Source organism: Nerophis ophidion, linkage group LG28 (genome assembly GCF_033978795.1).
Source record: "Nerophis ophidion isolate RoL-2023_Sa linkage group LG28, RoL_Noph_v1.0, whole genome shotgun sequence".
Lineage (NCBI taxonomy): Eukaryota > Metazoa > Chordata > Actinopteri > Syngnathiformes > Syngnathidae > Nerophis > Nerophis ophidion.
In genome coordinates this window covers 5,521,749-5,538,193 of record NC_084638.1, presented here as the reverse complement: position 1 = coordinate 5,538,193, position 16,445 = coordinate 5,521,749, and the positions used below count along the sequence as shown (strand labels likewise).

Here is a 16,445-nt window from a genome sequence, read left to right as displayed (position 1 = left end):
AAGCCACGCTGTTTGAACACGTGCCGAATGTGGCTTGGCATTGTCTTGCTGAAATAAGCAGGGGCGTCCATGACAAAGACGGCGCTTAGATGGCAGCATATGTTGTTCCAAAACCTGTATGTACCTTTCAGCATTAATGGTGCCTTCACAGATATGTAAGTTACCCATGCCTTGGGCACTAATGCACCCCCCATACCATCACAGATGCTGGCTTTTCAACTTTGCATCTATAACAGTCTGGATGGTTCGCTTCCCCTTTGGTCCGGATGACACAATGTGTAATATTTCCCCAAAAATATTTAAATGTGAACTTGTCAGACCACAGACCACTTTTCCACTTTGCATCAGTCCATCTTAAATGATTTCGGGCACAGAGAAGCCGGTGGCGTTTCTGGATGTTGTTGATAAATGGCTTTCACTTTGCACGGTAGAGCTTTAACTTGCACTTACAGATGTAGCGACCAACTGTATTTAGTGACAGTGGTTTTCTGAAATGTTCCTGAGCCCATGTGGTGATATCCTTTCGAGATTGATGTCGGTTTTTGATACAGTGCCGTCTGAGGGATCGAAGGTCACGGTCAGTCAATGTTGGTTTCCGGCCATGCCGCTCACGTGGAGTGACTTCTCCAGATTCTCTGAACCTTTTGATGATATTATGAACCGTAGAGGTTGAAATCCCTAAATTTCTTGCAATTGCATTTAGAGAAACGTTGTTCTTAAACAGTTTGACTATTTGCTCACGCAGTTGTGGACCTCGCCCCGTCCTTTCTTGTGACTGAGCATTTTTTGGAAAGCTGTTTTTATACCCAATCATGGCACCCACCTGTTCCCAATTAGCCTGCACACCTGTGGGATGTTCCAAATAAGTGTTTGATGAGCATTCCTCAACTTAATCAGCATTTACTGCCACCTTTCCCAACTTCTTTGTCACGTGTTGCTGGCATCAAATTTTAAAGTTAATGATTATTTGCAATTATCAGTTTGAACATGAAATATGTTGTCTTTGTAGCATTTTCAACTGAATATGGGTTGAAAATGATTTGCCAATCATTGTATTCTGTTTATATTTACATCTAACACAATTTCCCAACTCATATGGAAACGGGGTTTGTATGACAAGGCATATTGTTTCAACAATGCGTACATAATGTTATCTCAGCTGCATTCGGGCGGAAGGCGGTGTACACCCTGGACAAGTCGCCACCTCATCACAGGGCCTTAAAGGCCAACCTTTCGTGTTGTAAACAAACTTTGTGACATAAAAATATTATCGGAAACAGCAGAGTGGAGAGGCCGTCATGTGATGATGATAATTAATAGCAGGGTGTCGGCAATCTGAACAATGGAGCGATTCAAATGCATGAACAAAACTGCAGGAAACACGTTTTTTTTCCGTTCTTTTTGTTTTAATGCTGTGAAAGGTGAAAGGTCAACAGAAGTTGCGGGTCAGCAGGTCCCAAATACAACAGCAGCACAGCACAGTGGAGCACGCCGACAAGCACGACTTCAAAGTTCCGCCGCCATGGCGCGCCTCCTGGTTGTCGTCGACCACGTACACTGAAAGGGGACATTACCCATCATTCATTGCTGCGTCACACCTGTCAATCAGCCTGTCTGACCCAACCATGTTTTGCGTGTTGACATACCCGTGTGCTTGGGCGGAACCCCATAGGGCTTCGGAGCGTCCCAACTAAGGGGGTGACCAGAAGGCCCGCCATAATAATTGTTCTGGTAGCCAGGAGGCGGAGTCCCGTAGTGGTAGTAGGAGGGGTCTGCTGCCTGTAAAGCGGGACGGTGATGTCAATACTGCAGTACCGGCAGTGGCCATAGGGGTCACTTTGTTGACTTGGTCTGCAGCAATGCATTGTGGGTACCTGGTATGGGAGGCTGGGGTAGGTTCCGGGCGGGCTCAGATCTGCAAACAAACCACAGCGTCACGTGACCGTCAAGATTGTATGCAAAAACTTTGAGACATTCAGGACCAACCTGGGGCCGGAGGAGGCGGAGCATATGGGGGCGGGTGTGCACTCATCTAGGTGGACAAAATGGTCATTAGTGTCAGGCTTGTCCGTGTTTTAGTTTTTCCCTGTCTGTTTCCTGTCAGCGCTCTTATTTTGTCTGTTTCCTGTTTTTTTCTTTCCCTGAGCGCTGTTTTCCCCCAATTGCGGTTGATTGGCACCTGGCCATACCTGGTGTCAATCAGCCCGCTCCTATTTGAACCTGTTTCGTCCTCCAGTCGAGTGCTGAATAGTATTGTCGCTTGTGTCGTGTTGTGTTGTTGCAGCGTAGCGGTAAGCTATATTTTGGTAGCTTTGTGTAGCTTACTGTCTTTTGTTCCCTGCTTCCAGTTTTGTTTGTTCATAGCCTAGTTTGTTATCCGCCTCGAGCGCGCTTTTTGATTGTGAAGTGAAGTGAAGTATATTTATATAGTGACTCAAAGCGCTTTACATAGTGAAACCCAATATCTAAGTTACATTTTTTAAACCAGTGTGGGTGGCACTGTGAGCAGGTGGGTAAAGTGTCTTGCCCAAGGACACAACAGCAGTGATTAGGATGGCAGAAGCGGGAATCGAACCGCAACCCTCAAGTTACTGGCATGACCACTCTACCAACCGAGCTATGCCGCCCTTTGTTTGGTTTTGTTTTAGTGTGTAAATTAAAACCATGTTTTCCTATCCAATGCCTGCCTCCTTCTGTGCATCGTCGGGTTCGTCAACAACAAAATGTGATAATTAATTGGGACTTAAAGAGATCCAGCATGGACAACAGAGAAGATAAGTCAATATTTTGTCTTCTCGAAGTAAAACAACTTTTTATCTCCGATTTGGACTCCCTGAATGGCCTTGGCATGGAACAGGCTGTTCTGAAGGAAATCTCCCGAGGACTCCTCAAGATAGACGGTTTTGACCTTCCTTTTTGTCAACAACATCTGTAGCCGAACTTTATCGGCCTCAGCCATACAAAAACATTCACCACCTCTCCCGAGTTAATTGGGCATGACCCTCACCCTTGAATCAACACCCTCACCACCGCTTATCTCCTCTGGGGTTGTGGATGGCTGAGAGGCGCTACAGAGCGAACAGTGTGGTTTTTTCCTTGGACTCAGGCTAGACTTCTCCTAAAGGCTCTAGCCTTGGACTGATATTTTTTTTACTCACCCCCCCCCCCCCCCCCCCTCCTAATGTCACCCTTTTCTTATCTTTTTAAGGAGTGCTGTAATCCGTCGGTGGTCTCGTCTTGTCCCCCCCCCCCCCCTCCCCCCTGTAATGTATGTCTGCTCTTAGCGGGACTGTGCCGAAAATGTAATTTCAGTTCTGATGTGTCTTGTACATGTTGTAACGGACAAATAAAAATGGTTCTGATTCCGATTTATTGTTCTAAAAATGAAGGTAGAGATGTTTATCTCTTGAGGACCATGGCAGAGTATAAGAAATAATTAAAGACTACAAATTCTAGCTAAAAAAGTATTCAAGGGTACCTATCATGGGAGAAAAAAACTTTTCTTACCTGTTGGTTCCAGCGTACGTGGGAGCTGCATAAATCCCGAAAATTTAACATCAAAACGTTACGTTGGGGATTTTTTTCAAGTGTGACGTCAGTGGATTATCCATTCTTGGTCGAAAATTTACCCAAACATCCTTGCGTGAGTTAACCATTTTAAAATGTATGTAAAACCGGCTTCATATGCTCGATGAAATCCAATGAAGGAAATGCTCTGTGGTTGGTCTGCTTCAATCAGCACAAGTCACCACACTAACTTTTCTGTTGTTGTGTAGATAGCTTAGCCTTCTACTGTAAGCCAATAGCAAAATAAGTTTGCCTACCAGCCGGGCATCGAGGTGAATGATGCAGTCATCTAAATCATGCAGAGATCTCTTTCTCGCCTGGAAAGGGCTAGAACAGAGGTCGGCAACCTTTACCACTCAAAGAGCCGTTTTGACCAGTTTCTCAAAATAAAGAAGACAATGGGAGCCGCAACCATTCTCTCTAATATCTGCTGATGGTCGCCCAGATAACAATAATAAGGGCGTGCTATGAAGCCATTGCCTTTGACGCCTTCTACAACATCTACAAACTGCTTGGCAGTCCAGCAATATGTTGTATGTGGCTTCCGCAGATACACGTACGAGATTGCAAGGCATACTGGGTGATGAAGGTTACTCTTACTAATATGCGCCACACTGTGAACCCACACTAAACAAGAATGACAAACACAAAACTCATCTGTATACTCTAGCCTTTAAATAGACCTCCTTTTTAGACCAGTTGATCTGCCGCTTCTTTTCTTTCTCCTATGTCCCCCCCTCCCTTGTGGAGGGGGTCCGGTCCGATGACCATGGATGAAGTACTGACTGTCCAGAATCGAGACCCAGGATGGACCGCTCGTCGGGACCCAGGATGGACCGCTCGCCTGTATCGGTTGGGGACATCTCTACGCTGCTGATCCGCTTGAGATGGTTTCCTGTGGACGGGACTCTCACTGCTGTCTTGGAGCCACTATGGATTGAACTTTCACAGTATCATGTTAGACCCGCTCGACATCCATTGCTTTCGGTCCCCTAGAGGGGGGGGGTTGCCCACATCTGAGGTCCTCTCCAAGGTTTCTCATAGTCAGCATTGTCACTGGCGTCCCACTGAATGTGAATTCTCCCTGCCCCCTGGGTGTGAGTTTTCCTTGCCCTTTTGTGGGTTCTTCCGAGGATGTTGTAGTCGTAATGATTTGTGCAGTCCTTTGAGACATTTGTGATTTGGGGCTATATAAATAAACATTGATTGATTGATTGACATTTCGGGAGAACATCCTCACAGTAACACAACATAAACACAACACAACAAATACCCAGAATCCTTTGCATCCATGACTATTCCTGACTATATTATACACCCCGCTATCACCAAACCCCCCCGCCCCCCCTACTTTTAACGGTAGAGTCAGTGACTACTATTTACGGAAAGGGAGGAGACAATAAAACAGTAAGTATCAACAAATGATACGTCAGCAATGTCTGTTCAAGTTGTGTATCTAGCTTAGCCTTCTACTGTAATACAATAGCATCACCGTCTTCCGGCAAAATAAGTTTGCCTACCAGTGGATGATGCAGTCATCTACCTCATGCAGGGATCTCTTTCTCGCCTGGAAAGGGCTAGAAGCACTGTGAGAATAAAGGTTCTATGATGTCTCCAGTGCTTCCAACACCATACAGCCCATGCTCCTGAGAAACAAGCTGGACCACACAGGAGAAGCATTTAAGTTCCATCTTAAAACTCATTTGTCTACTTTCGCCTTTAAACAAACCCCCTTTTTAGACCAGTTGACTTGCCATTTCTTTTCTTTTCTGCCCCCTCTCCGTTGTGGAAGGGAGGTGGGCACATGGTGTCCATGGATAAAATGCTGGTTGTCCAGAGTCGGGACAAGGGGTGGACCGCTTGCCTGTGCATTGCTTGGGGACATCTCTGCGCTGCTGACCCGTCTCCACTCGGGACGGTCTCCTGCTGGCCCCACTATGGATATTATGCTAGACCCACTCGACGTCCATTCTATCCGGTCTCCCCCTAGGGGGAGGGGGTCACCCACATCTGCGGTCCACTCCAAGGTTACTCATAATCATTCAGACTGACATCCCACTGGGTTGTGAGTTTTTCCTTGCCCTTTTGTGGGCTCTGAACCAAGGATGACGTTGTGTCTTGTGCAACCCTTTGGGACACTTGTGATTTAGGGATATATAAATAAACATTGATTGATTGATTGAGGAGTTGACCTACACGTCACATCCTGGCTCCTGGACGACCTGACCAATCGGCTACAGTTTGCGAGGAGACAAGAATGTGTTTCTGACCATGGTCATCTGCAGCAAAGGGGCTCCAGAGGGCCTTCCTTTCCACCCTGTACTCTGCAGACTTCTCCCACGTCACACTTAAGTGTCACCTGCAGAAGTTCTCTGCCATTAGATGGATTTTTCGAAAAAAAGCACTTGACGGAAGAGTCTGTGACTATTAGTTATGGTAAGGTAGGAGACAATAAAACAATAAGTATCAACAAATGATAGGTCAGCAACGTTTGCTTGAGTTGTGTATCTAGCTTAGCCTTCTACTGTAATACAATAGAATCACCGTCTTCTTGCAAAATAAGTTCGCCTACCAGCCAGGCATTGAAGTTGATGATGCAGTCATCCACCTCATGCAGAGATCTATTTCTCGCCTGGAAAGGGCTAGAAGCACTGTGAGGATCTTGTTCTATGATGTCTCCAGTGCGTTCAACACCATACAGCCCAAACTCCTGAGGGACAATCTGGACCACACAGGAGTTGACTTACACATCGCATCCTGGCTCTTGGACAACCTGACCAATCGGCTACAGTTTGTGAGGAGACAAGACTGTATTTCTGACCATGGTCATCTGCAGCAAAGGGGGCTCCAGAGGGGCTTCCTTTCCACCCTGTACTCTGCAGACTTCTCCCACGTCACACTTAAGTGTCACCTGCAGAAGTTCTCTGCCATTAGATGGATTTTTCGAAAAAAGCACTTAACGGAAGAGTCTGTGACTATTAGTTATGGTAAGGTAGGAGACAATAAAACACTAAGTATCAACAAATGATAGGTCAGCAATGTTTGCTTGAGTTGTGTAGCTAACTTAGCCTTCTACTATAATACAATAGAATCACCGTCTTCTTGCAAAATAAGTTCGCCTACCAGCCAGGCATCGAAGTTGATGATGCAGTCATCTACCTCATGCAGAGATCTATTTCTCGCCTGGAAAGGGCTAGAAGCACTGTGAGGATCTTGTTCTATGATGTCTCCAGTGCTTTCAACACCATACAGCCCAAACTCCTGAGGGACAATCTGGACCACACAGGAGTTGACTTACACATCGCATCCTGGCTCTTGGACAACCTGACCAATCGGCTACAGTTTGTGAGGAGACAAGACTGTATTTCTGACCATGGTCATCTGCAGCAAAGGGGGCTCCAGAGGGGCTTCCTTTCCACCCTGTACTCTGCAGACTTCTCCCACATCACACTTAAGTGTCACCTGCAGAAGTTCTCTGCCATTAGATGGATTTTTCGAAAAAAGCACTTAACGGAAGAGTCTGTGACTATTAGTTATGGTAAGGTAGGAGACAATAAAACAGTAAGTATTAACAAATGATAGGTCAGCAACGTTTGCTCGAGTTGTTGTGTAGCTAACTTAGCCTTCTACTGTAAGACAATAGTATCACCTACCAGCCAGGGCATCGGGGTGGACTGAGGGGAGCCGCAACCAGGTAGTACAGACCGATCAACATGGACTTTGTGAACTGGTGCCATAAGAACTGCCTCCAGCAAAACCAAAGAGCGGGTGGTGGACTTCCTCGGGAGCTGATACCCTTCTCCCACACTGGTTGAACGTCCAGGGACAGGACTTTGAGATTGTGGACTCTTTTAAGTACTTAGGTGTTCACCTGAACAACAGCCTGGACCGAACCGTTTTTAGAAGCAGCCAGAAAGTGTCTTAAATTTAGGTCTTTGCAGTGAGATCTATGCAGAATTTTGACCAAAGAACCATCGTTACATGTTACGTAGACCAAAATGAAGTGTTTTGAAACAGAAAAATAATCATAATACAATCCCTTTAAATACAAAATAAAGATCAATTGGTGCTTGCCAAAGGATGTTAAAAGCCAATTTAAGAATGATAAACAACTTTAAAATAAGTGTAAAGGAAGGCTGACCTCTAGCCAGGATAGGCTCCAGGATATGGTGTTGTGTGTCTTATTATGGGATGCCTAATGGACAACAATGCTCTGCTGTCCGTCAACTCATACCAGCTCTAATCCAATTCAGCGTTGCCACGACGACCGCCCGTCCTCGTGTCCTGTCGATTATTATTACCGCCAGTGGAATGTTGAAGAATGTCACACCCAAGCCAAAAGCTAAGAAAAAGTTTGTTTGGGTTTTTTTTTGGAAACGCTTCATGTAAAAATATATATTTTTAATTCGGATTAGATGGTACCTTCCGGTTAAAAACATTTATCTCTATTGCGACTGAAAACCAGCTAAGTTTGATCAAGTTTGGCGTAGAAGAAATAGTCTTACCTTCTGACTGAGAAACACGTCCGGAACGTCCGATGTCCAACTTTTCTTTGGAGCTCTCACACGATGCTTCCTTGACTCTTCCTTATCTCCTTCTTCCTTCCCTGCCTCCTTCTCTCATTCTTCCTTTCCTTCCTTCTTCTCTCACTTACCCCTCCCTTCTTTTCTCATTCTTTCTTCCCTCTTTCTATTTACTGGAACCTTCTATTTACATATCTTGGGTTTTCAGTCGGGGCCCCCTCAAATAAATGTGTTGCCCGCTCAAATCCAAATCAGAATCAAAAGTATTTTACGCTTCATAATGCGCCACACATTTTTGATGGGAGACAGGTCTGGACTGCAGGCGGGCCAGTAAAGTACCTGCACCCGTTTTTTTACCAAGCCACGCTGTTGTAACACGTGCTGAATGTGGCTTGGCATTGTCTTGCTGAAATAAGCAGGGGCGTCCATGAAAAAGACAGCGCTTAGATGGCAGCATATGTTGTTCCAAAACCTGTTTGTACCTTTCAGCATTAATGGTGCCTTCACAGATGTGTAAGTTACCCATGCCTTGGGCACTAATGCACCCCCATACCATCACAGATGCTGGCTTTTGAACGTTGCGTCGATAACAGTCTGGATAGTTCGCTTCTCCTTTGGTCCGGATGACTCGATGTCGAATATTTCCAAAAACAATTTGAAATGTGGATTCGTCAGACCACAGAACACTTTTCCACTTTGCATCAGTCCATCTTAGATGATCTCGGGCCCAGAGAAACCGGCGGCGTTTCTGGATGTTGTTGATAAATGGTTTTCGCTTTGCATAGTAGAGCTTTAACTTGCACTTACAGATGTAGCGACCAACTGTATTTAGTGACAGTGATTTTCTGAAGTGTTCCTGAGCCCATGTGGTGATATCCTTTAGAGATTGATGTCGATGTTTGATACAGTGCCGTCTGTAGTTGGGAGAGGGGATGTTCACCACTGTGTTACATCACATTTTCTTTTAACAACACTAAATAAATGTTTGAGAACTGAGGAAACTAATTGTTGAAGCTTTGAAAGTGGAATTATTTCCCATTCTTGTTTTATGTAGAGCTTCAGTCGTTCAACAGTCCGGGGTCTCCGCTGTCGTATTTCACGCTTCATAATGCACCACACATTTTTGATGGGAGACAGGTCTGGACTGCAGGCGGGCCAGGAAAGTACCTGCATTCGTTTTTTACCAAGCCACGCTGTTGTAACACGTGCTGAATGTGGCTTGTCATTGTCTTGCTGAAATAAGCAGGGGCGTCCATGAAAAAGACAGCGCTTAGATGGCAGCATATGTTGTTCCAAAACCTGTATGTACCTTTCAGCATTAATGGTGCCTTCACAGTTGTGTAAGTTACCCATGCCTTGGGCACTAATGCACCCCCATACCATCACAGATGCTGGCTTTTCAACTTTGCGTCGATTACAGTCTGGATGGTTCGCTTCTCCTTTGGTCCGGATGACTCGATGTCGAATATTTCCAAAAACAATTTGAAATGTGGATTCGTCAGACCACAGAACACTTTTCCACTTTGCATCAGTCCATCTTAGATGATCTCGGGCCCAGAGAAACCGGCGGCGTTTCTGGATGTTGTTGATAAATGGCTTTCGCTTTGCATAGTAGAGCTTTAACTTGCACTTACAGATGTAGCGACCAACTGTATTTAGTGACAGTGGTTTTCTGAAGTGTTCCTGAGCCCATGTGGTGATATCCTTTAGAGATCGATGTCGATTTTTGATACAGTGCCGTCTGTAGTTGGGAGAGGGGATGTTCACCACTGTGTTACATCACATTTTCTTTTAACAACACTAAATAAATGTTTGAGAACTGAGGAAAGTAATTGTTGAAGCTTTGAAAGTGGAATTATTTCCCATTCTTGTTTTATGTAGAGCTTCAGTCGTTCAACAGTCCGGGGTCTCCGCTGTCGTATTTCACGCTTCATAATGCGCCACACATTTTTGATGGGAGACAGGTCTGGACTGCAGGCGGGCCAGTAAAGTACCTGCACTCGTTTTTTACCAAGCCACGCTGTTGTAACACGTGCTGAATGTGGCTTGGCATTGTCTTGCTGAAATAAGCAGGGGCGTCCATGAAAAAGACAGCGCTTAGATGGCAGCATATGTTGTTCCAAAACCTGTATGTACCTTTCAGCATTAATGGTGCCCTCACAGTTGTGTAAGTTACCCATGCCTTGGGCACTAATGCACCCCCATACCATCACAGATGCTGGCTTTTCAACTTTGCGTCTAACAGTCTGGATTGTTAGCTTCTCATGTGGTCCGGATGACACAATATCGAATATTTCCAAAAACAATTTGAAATGTGGACTTGTCAGACCACAGAACACTTTTCCACTTTGCATCGGTCCATCTTAGATGATCTCGTGCCCAGAGAAACCGGCGGCGTTTCTGGATGTTGTTGATAAATGGCTTTCGCTTTGCATAGTAGAGCTTTAACTTGCACTTACAGATGTAGCGACCAACTGTATTTAGTGACAGTGACTTTCTGAAGTGTTCCTGAGCCCATGTGGTGATATCCTTTAGAGATTGATGTCAGTTTTTGATACAGTGTCGTCTGAGGGATCGAAGGTCACGGTCATTCAATGTTGGTTTCCGGCCACGCCGCTCACGTGGAGTGATTTCTCGAGTTTTCTCTGAACCTTTTGATGATATAATGCACCGTAGATGTTGAAATCCCTAAACTTCTTGCAATTGCACTTTGAGAAACTTTGTTCTTAAACTGTTTGACTATTTGCTCACGCAGTTGTGGACAAAGGGGTGTACCTCGCCCCATCCTTTCTTGTGAAGGACTGAGCATTTTTTGGGAAGTTGTTTTTATACCCAATCATGGCACCCACCTGTTCCCAATTAGCCTGCACACCTGTGGGATGTTCCATATAAGTGTTTGATGAGCATTCCTCAACTTTATCAGTATTTTTTGCCACCTTTCCCAACTTCTTTGTCACGTGTTGCTGGCCTCAAATTCTAAAGTTAATGATTATTTGCAAAAAAAACAATGTTTATGAGTTTGAACATCAAATATGTTGTCTTTGTAGCATATTCAACTGAATATGGGTTGAAAAGGATTTGCAAATCAATGTATTGCGTTTATATTTACATCTAACACAATTTTCTATTCTATTATTTTGTCAACATTATTAAGGACAAGTGGTAGAAAATGAATTATTAATCTAATTGTTCATTATTAATCTAATTGTTCATTATTAATTTAATTGTTCATTTACTGTTTTAACATGTTCTATCTACACTTGTGTTAAAATGTAATAATCACTTATTCTTCTTTGGTTTGATACTGTACATTAGTTTTGGATGATACCACAAATTTGGGTATCAATCCGATGCCAAGTAGTTAGGGGATCATACGTTGGTCATTTTCAAAGTCCTCATGTGTCCAGGGACATAATTCCTGAATCTATAATCAATCAATCAATCAATCAATGTTTATTTATATAGCCCCAAATCACAAATGTCTCAAAGGACTGCACAAATCATTACGACTACAACATCCTCGGAAGAACCCACAAAAGGGCAAGGAAAACTCACACCCAGTGGGCAGGGAGAATTCACATCCAGTGGGACGCCAGTGACAATGCTGACTATGAGAAACCTTGGAGAGGACCTCAGATGTGGGCAACCCCCCCCCTCTAGGGGACCGAAAGCAATGGATGTCGAGCGGGTCTAACATGATACTGTGAAAGTTCAATCCATAGTGGCTCCAAGACAGCAGCGAGAGTCCCGTCCACAGGAAACCATCACAAGCGGATCAGCAGCGTAGAGATGTCCCCAACCGATACAGGCGAGCGGTCCATCCTGGGTCCCGACGAGCGGTCCACCCTGGGTCTCGACTCTGGACAGTCAGTACTTCATCCATGGTCATCGGACCGGACCCCCTCCACAAGGGAGGGGGGGACATAGGAGAAAGAAAAGAAGCGGCAGATCAACTGGTCTAAAAAGGAGGTCTACTCAAAGGCTAATATACATTATTAAAACATGAAAGAAATATTGAATTGATCATAGTAGTATCGACTGGATACGCTCCCCTACTTGGTATCATTACAGTGGATGTTAGGTGTAGATCCACCCATGGCGTTTGTTTACATTTTGATGCCAGTGAGCTACGGTGTGTTGTGAAGCATGTTTAGCTATTCCTCGTCCTGCAGTGATAATGCTACTTGTAAGAAACTGACTTTATTTGTCGACATGTAGGCGAGGATTAGGGATTTAGAAGTAGCTAAAACACTGCCGACTGGGACTGGACTTAAGCCGCTAGCTAGTTTCAGTATTATAGCTTCACCTTTTTTGTTAGTTTTTAAGCCAAAATGCTTCCGTTCTCCCTTTCCTGTCTACACATTTTGTGGAAAAGAATACAATGATTTGCAAATCCTTTTCAACCTATATTCAATTGAATAGACTGCAAAGATAAGATATTTAACATTCAAACTGGAAAAAATTCTTATTTTTGGCAAATATTAGGTCATTTGAAATTTCATGCCTGCGACTTGTTTCATAAAAGCTGGCACAAGTGGCAAAAATGACTGATAAAGTTGAGGAATGCTCATCAAACACTTATTTGGAACATCCCACAGGTGCGCTGGCTAATTGGGAACAGGTTTTGTGCCATGATTGGGTATAAATGCAGCTTCCATGAAATGCTCAGTCATTCACAAACAAGGACGGGGCGATGGTCACCACTTTGTGAACAAATGCGTGAGCAAATTGTCGAACAGTTTAAGAACATTTCTCAATGAGCTTTTGTAAGGGATTTCACCATCTACGGTCCATAATATTATCAAAAAATTCGGAGAATCTGGAGTAAGCGATGATATTACGGACCTTCGATCCCTCAGGCGGTACTACATCAAGAAGCAACATCAGCGTGTAAAGGATATCCCCACATGGGCTCAGGAACACTTCAGAAAACCACTGTCAGTAACTACAGTTAGTTTCTACACCTTTAAGTGCAAGTTAAAACTCTATGTGTCAAAGTGTGGACTATGAGGTGGTTGTTTTCCCGAGATGCAAGTGAACTTGGACTGGAGATGACGTGAAGGTAGGGACATCTTATATTTTAACACTATGACTAAAAAAAACAGGAACAAACAAAAGGCGCTGAACATAAACAAAAACTTGCACTATGGCATAAATAACAAAAAGCTTACTTGGAACGGAACGAGAACGGGACATGGATCATTGGCATGGTTCATTACAAGGTGCGTAGCAGGTGATGGAGGGTGGTAGAAGGTGATGTTGCCAGCACGAAGAACAAAAACAGACCGGCTTAAATAGCAGTGACATGATCAGTGAAAACAGGTGTGCGAGTGCAAAACGTGAGACAGGTGCGTGACAGGTGAAAACTAATGAGTAGTCATGGTAACAAAGCAAACAAAGAGGGGAAAAACAGGAACTGAGTCTCCAAAAAACAAAACATGTTCACACAGACATGACACTATGCAAAGCGAAAGCCATTTATCAACAACACCCAGAAACGCCGCAGGCTTTGCTGGGTCCGAGCTCATCTAAGATAGACTGATGCAAAGTGGAAAAATGTGCTGTGGTCTGCATTTAAAATTGTTTTTGGAAACTGTGGATGTTGTGTCCTCTGGAACAAAGACGAAAAGAACCATCCGGATTGTTCTGGGTGCAAAGTTGAAAAGCCAGCATCTGTGATGGTATGGGGGTGCATTAGTGCTCAAGGCATGGGTAACTTACACATCTGTGAAGGCACCAATAATGCTGGAAGGTACATACAGGTTTTGGAGCAACATATGTTGCCATCCAAGCAAAGTTCTCATGGACGCCCCTGCTTATTTCAGCAAGACAATGCCAAGCCACGTGTTACAACAGCGTGGCTTCATAGTAAAAGAGTGCAGGTACTAGACCGGCCTGCTTGTAGTCAAGAAAATGGAAAATGTGTGGCGCATTATGAAGTTTAAAATACCACAACGCACTGTTGAACAACTTAAGCTGTACATCAAGCAAGAATAGGAAATAATTCCACCTGAAAAGCTTCAAAAATTGCTCTCCTCAGTTCCCAAACGTTTACAGAGTGTTGTTTAAAGGAAAGGCCATGTAACACAGTGGTAAAAATGTCTATTCAATTGAATATAAGTTGAAAGTGACTTGCTAATTATTGTATTCTGTTTTTATTTAAGATTTACACAACGTGCCAACTTCACTGGTTTGGGGTTTTGTACACTGTTGTGTTGGATCAATGTGTCACGCCTGTGGATTATGTTTTGTTTTTGTCATTGTTGGTCATGTTATGTTTTGCTTTTTTGGACATTCAGTTCTTGCGTTTAGCACTTCCTGGTTTGTTTTGTTCCCATAGTTACTCATTAGTTTCCCGTCCTCAGCCTCACACCTGTTAGTAATCATCATCATAGTCATTATTTAAACCATTCTGTGTCTGTCCTCGTCCTGGCAACTTTGTACCTACCTACCCTCATGACCACGCACCTACCTGACCCTCATATACCTTTATGCCTTGCCACGCTGTTTATTGTTCTGTCTAGACCACCTAAGTTTTTGTTTTGTGTCACAGTTAGTGTTTTTTGTTTGTTTGTATATAGTCATGCCATTGTGCTGTTTTTGTTTTTGAGTATAGTCTAGTTCAGGGGTCACCAACGCGGTGCCCGCGGGCACCAGGTAGCCCGTAAGGACCAGATGAGTCGGCCGCTGGCCTGTTCTAAAAATAGCTCAAATAGCAGCACTTACCAGTGAGATGCCTCTATTTTTTAAATTTTATTTATTTACTAGTAAGCTGGTCTCGCTTTGCTTGACATTTTTAATTCTAAGAGAGACAAAACTCAAATAGAATGTGAAAATCCAAGAAAATATTTTAAAGACTTTAAACAAATTCATTTATTTTTTTACTTTGCTTCCTATAACTTTCAGAAAGACAATTTTAGAGAAAAAATACAACCTTAAAAATGATTTTAGGATTTTTAAACACATATACCTTTTTTACCTTTTAAATTCTTTCCTCTTCTTTCCTGACAATTTAAATCAATGTTCAAGTAAATTTATTTTTTTTATTGTAAAGAATAATATATAAATTTTAATCTAATTCTTCATTTTAGCTTCTGTTTTTTTCGACGAAAAATATTGGTGAAATATTTCTTCAAACTTATTATGATTAAAATTCAAAGAAAATATGCTGGCAAATCTAGAAAATCTGTAGAATCAAATTTAAATCTTATTTCAAAGTGATTTGAATTCCTTTTAAAAATTTTGTTCTGGAATATCTAGAAGAAATAATGATCCGTCTTTGTTAGAATTATAGCTTGGTCCAATTTTGTTATATATTCTAACAAAGTGCAGATTGGATTTTAACCTATTTAAAACATGTCATCAAAATTCTATAATTAATCTTAATCAGGAAAAATTACTAATGATGTTCCATAAATAATTTTTTATTTTTTTCAAAAATATGCGAATTAGATAGTTTTTCTCTTCTTTTTTTCGGGTGGATTTTGAATTTTTGAGAGTCGAAATTGAAGATAAACTATGTTTCAAAATTTAATTTTAATTTTTTGTGTGTTTTCTCCTCTTCTAAACCATTTAATTAAGTGGTTTTTTTATCATTAATTCTCTACAAAAAACCTATCGTAAAAGGAAAAAAAATGTACTCATTTTTTATATATATATATATATATATATATATATATATATATATATATATATATATTTATTTATCAAAGGTAAATTGAGCAAATTGGCTATTTCTGGCCCTTTTCTCTGCGCTGCTGATCCGCCTCCGCTTGGGATGGTTTCCTGCTGGCTCCGCTGTGAACGGGACTCTCGCTGCTGTGTTGGATCCATTGTGGATTGAACTTTCACAGTATCATGTTAGACCCGCTCGACATCCATTGCTTTCCTCCTCTCCAAGGTTCTCATAGTCATCATTGTCACCGACGTCCCACTGGGTGTGAGTTTTCCTTGCCCTTATGTGGGCCTACCGAGGATGTCGTGGTGGTTTGTGCAGCCCTTTGAGACACTAGTGATTTAGGGCTATATAAGTAAACATTGATTGATTGATTGATATTTAAGTGTGTATCCAACTGGTAGCCCTTGGCATTAATCAGTACCCAAGAAGTAGCTCTTGGTTTCAAAAAGGTTGGTGACCCCTGGTCTGGTTTGTTGTATCCGCCATTGTGCGCTCCCTTTGTTTTCCTGTTTCTGAATTATATTGTTTAAATAATTCAAATATATACTTACACTCTCGTCTGGCTTGTGCCAATCATCCTTTGCGTGGAAGAAGCAAAACAAATCCGAGTCCTTGTCCTGACACAACGTCCATGTGGATATCATTTACATTTGTGAAAAACATGGTAATATCACAAA

The 16,445-nt window shown here is 42.8% G+C and overlaps 1 protein-coding gene across 2 annotated transcripts; it reads right to left on the bottom strand.

The window, feature by feature from the left end:
* Nucleotides 1-1,390: 1,390 nt before the first annotated feature.
* On the bottom strand, nucleotides 1,391-8,297 carry LOC133544931 (cysteine-rich and transmembrane domain-containing protein 1-like). 2 transcript variants are annotated; one of them, XM_061890173.1, is made up of 5 exons: nucleotides 8,073-8,297; nucleotides 1,987-2,032; nucleotides 1,875-1,915; nucleotides 1,647-1,779; nucleotides 1,391-1,557 (listed from the first exon to the last, which is right to left on the bottom strand). In XM_061890173.1, the coding sequence occupies exons 2-5, from the start codon at nucleotides 2,030-2,032 to the stop codon at nucleotides 1,430-1,432; spliced, it is 348 nt and encodes a 115-aa protein (XP_061746157.1). In that variant the 5' UTR covers nucleotides 8,073-8,297; the 3' UTR covers nucleotides 1,391-1,429. The 2 variants fall into 2 exon arrangements, with proteins under 2 accessions (XP_061746157.1, XP_061746158.1); XM_061890174.1 differs by lacking the exon at nucleotides 8,073-8,297 and adding an exon at nucleotides 7,709-7,772.
* Nucleotides 8,298-16,445: the final 8,148 nt, after the last annotated feature.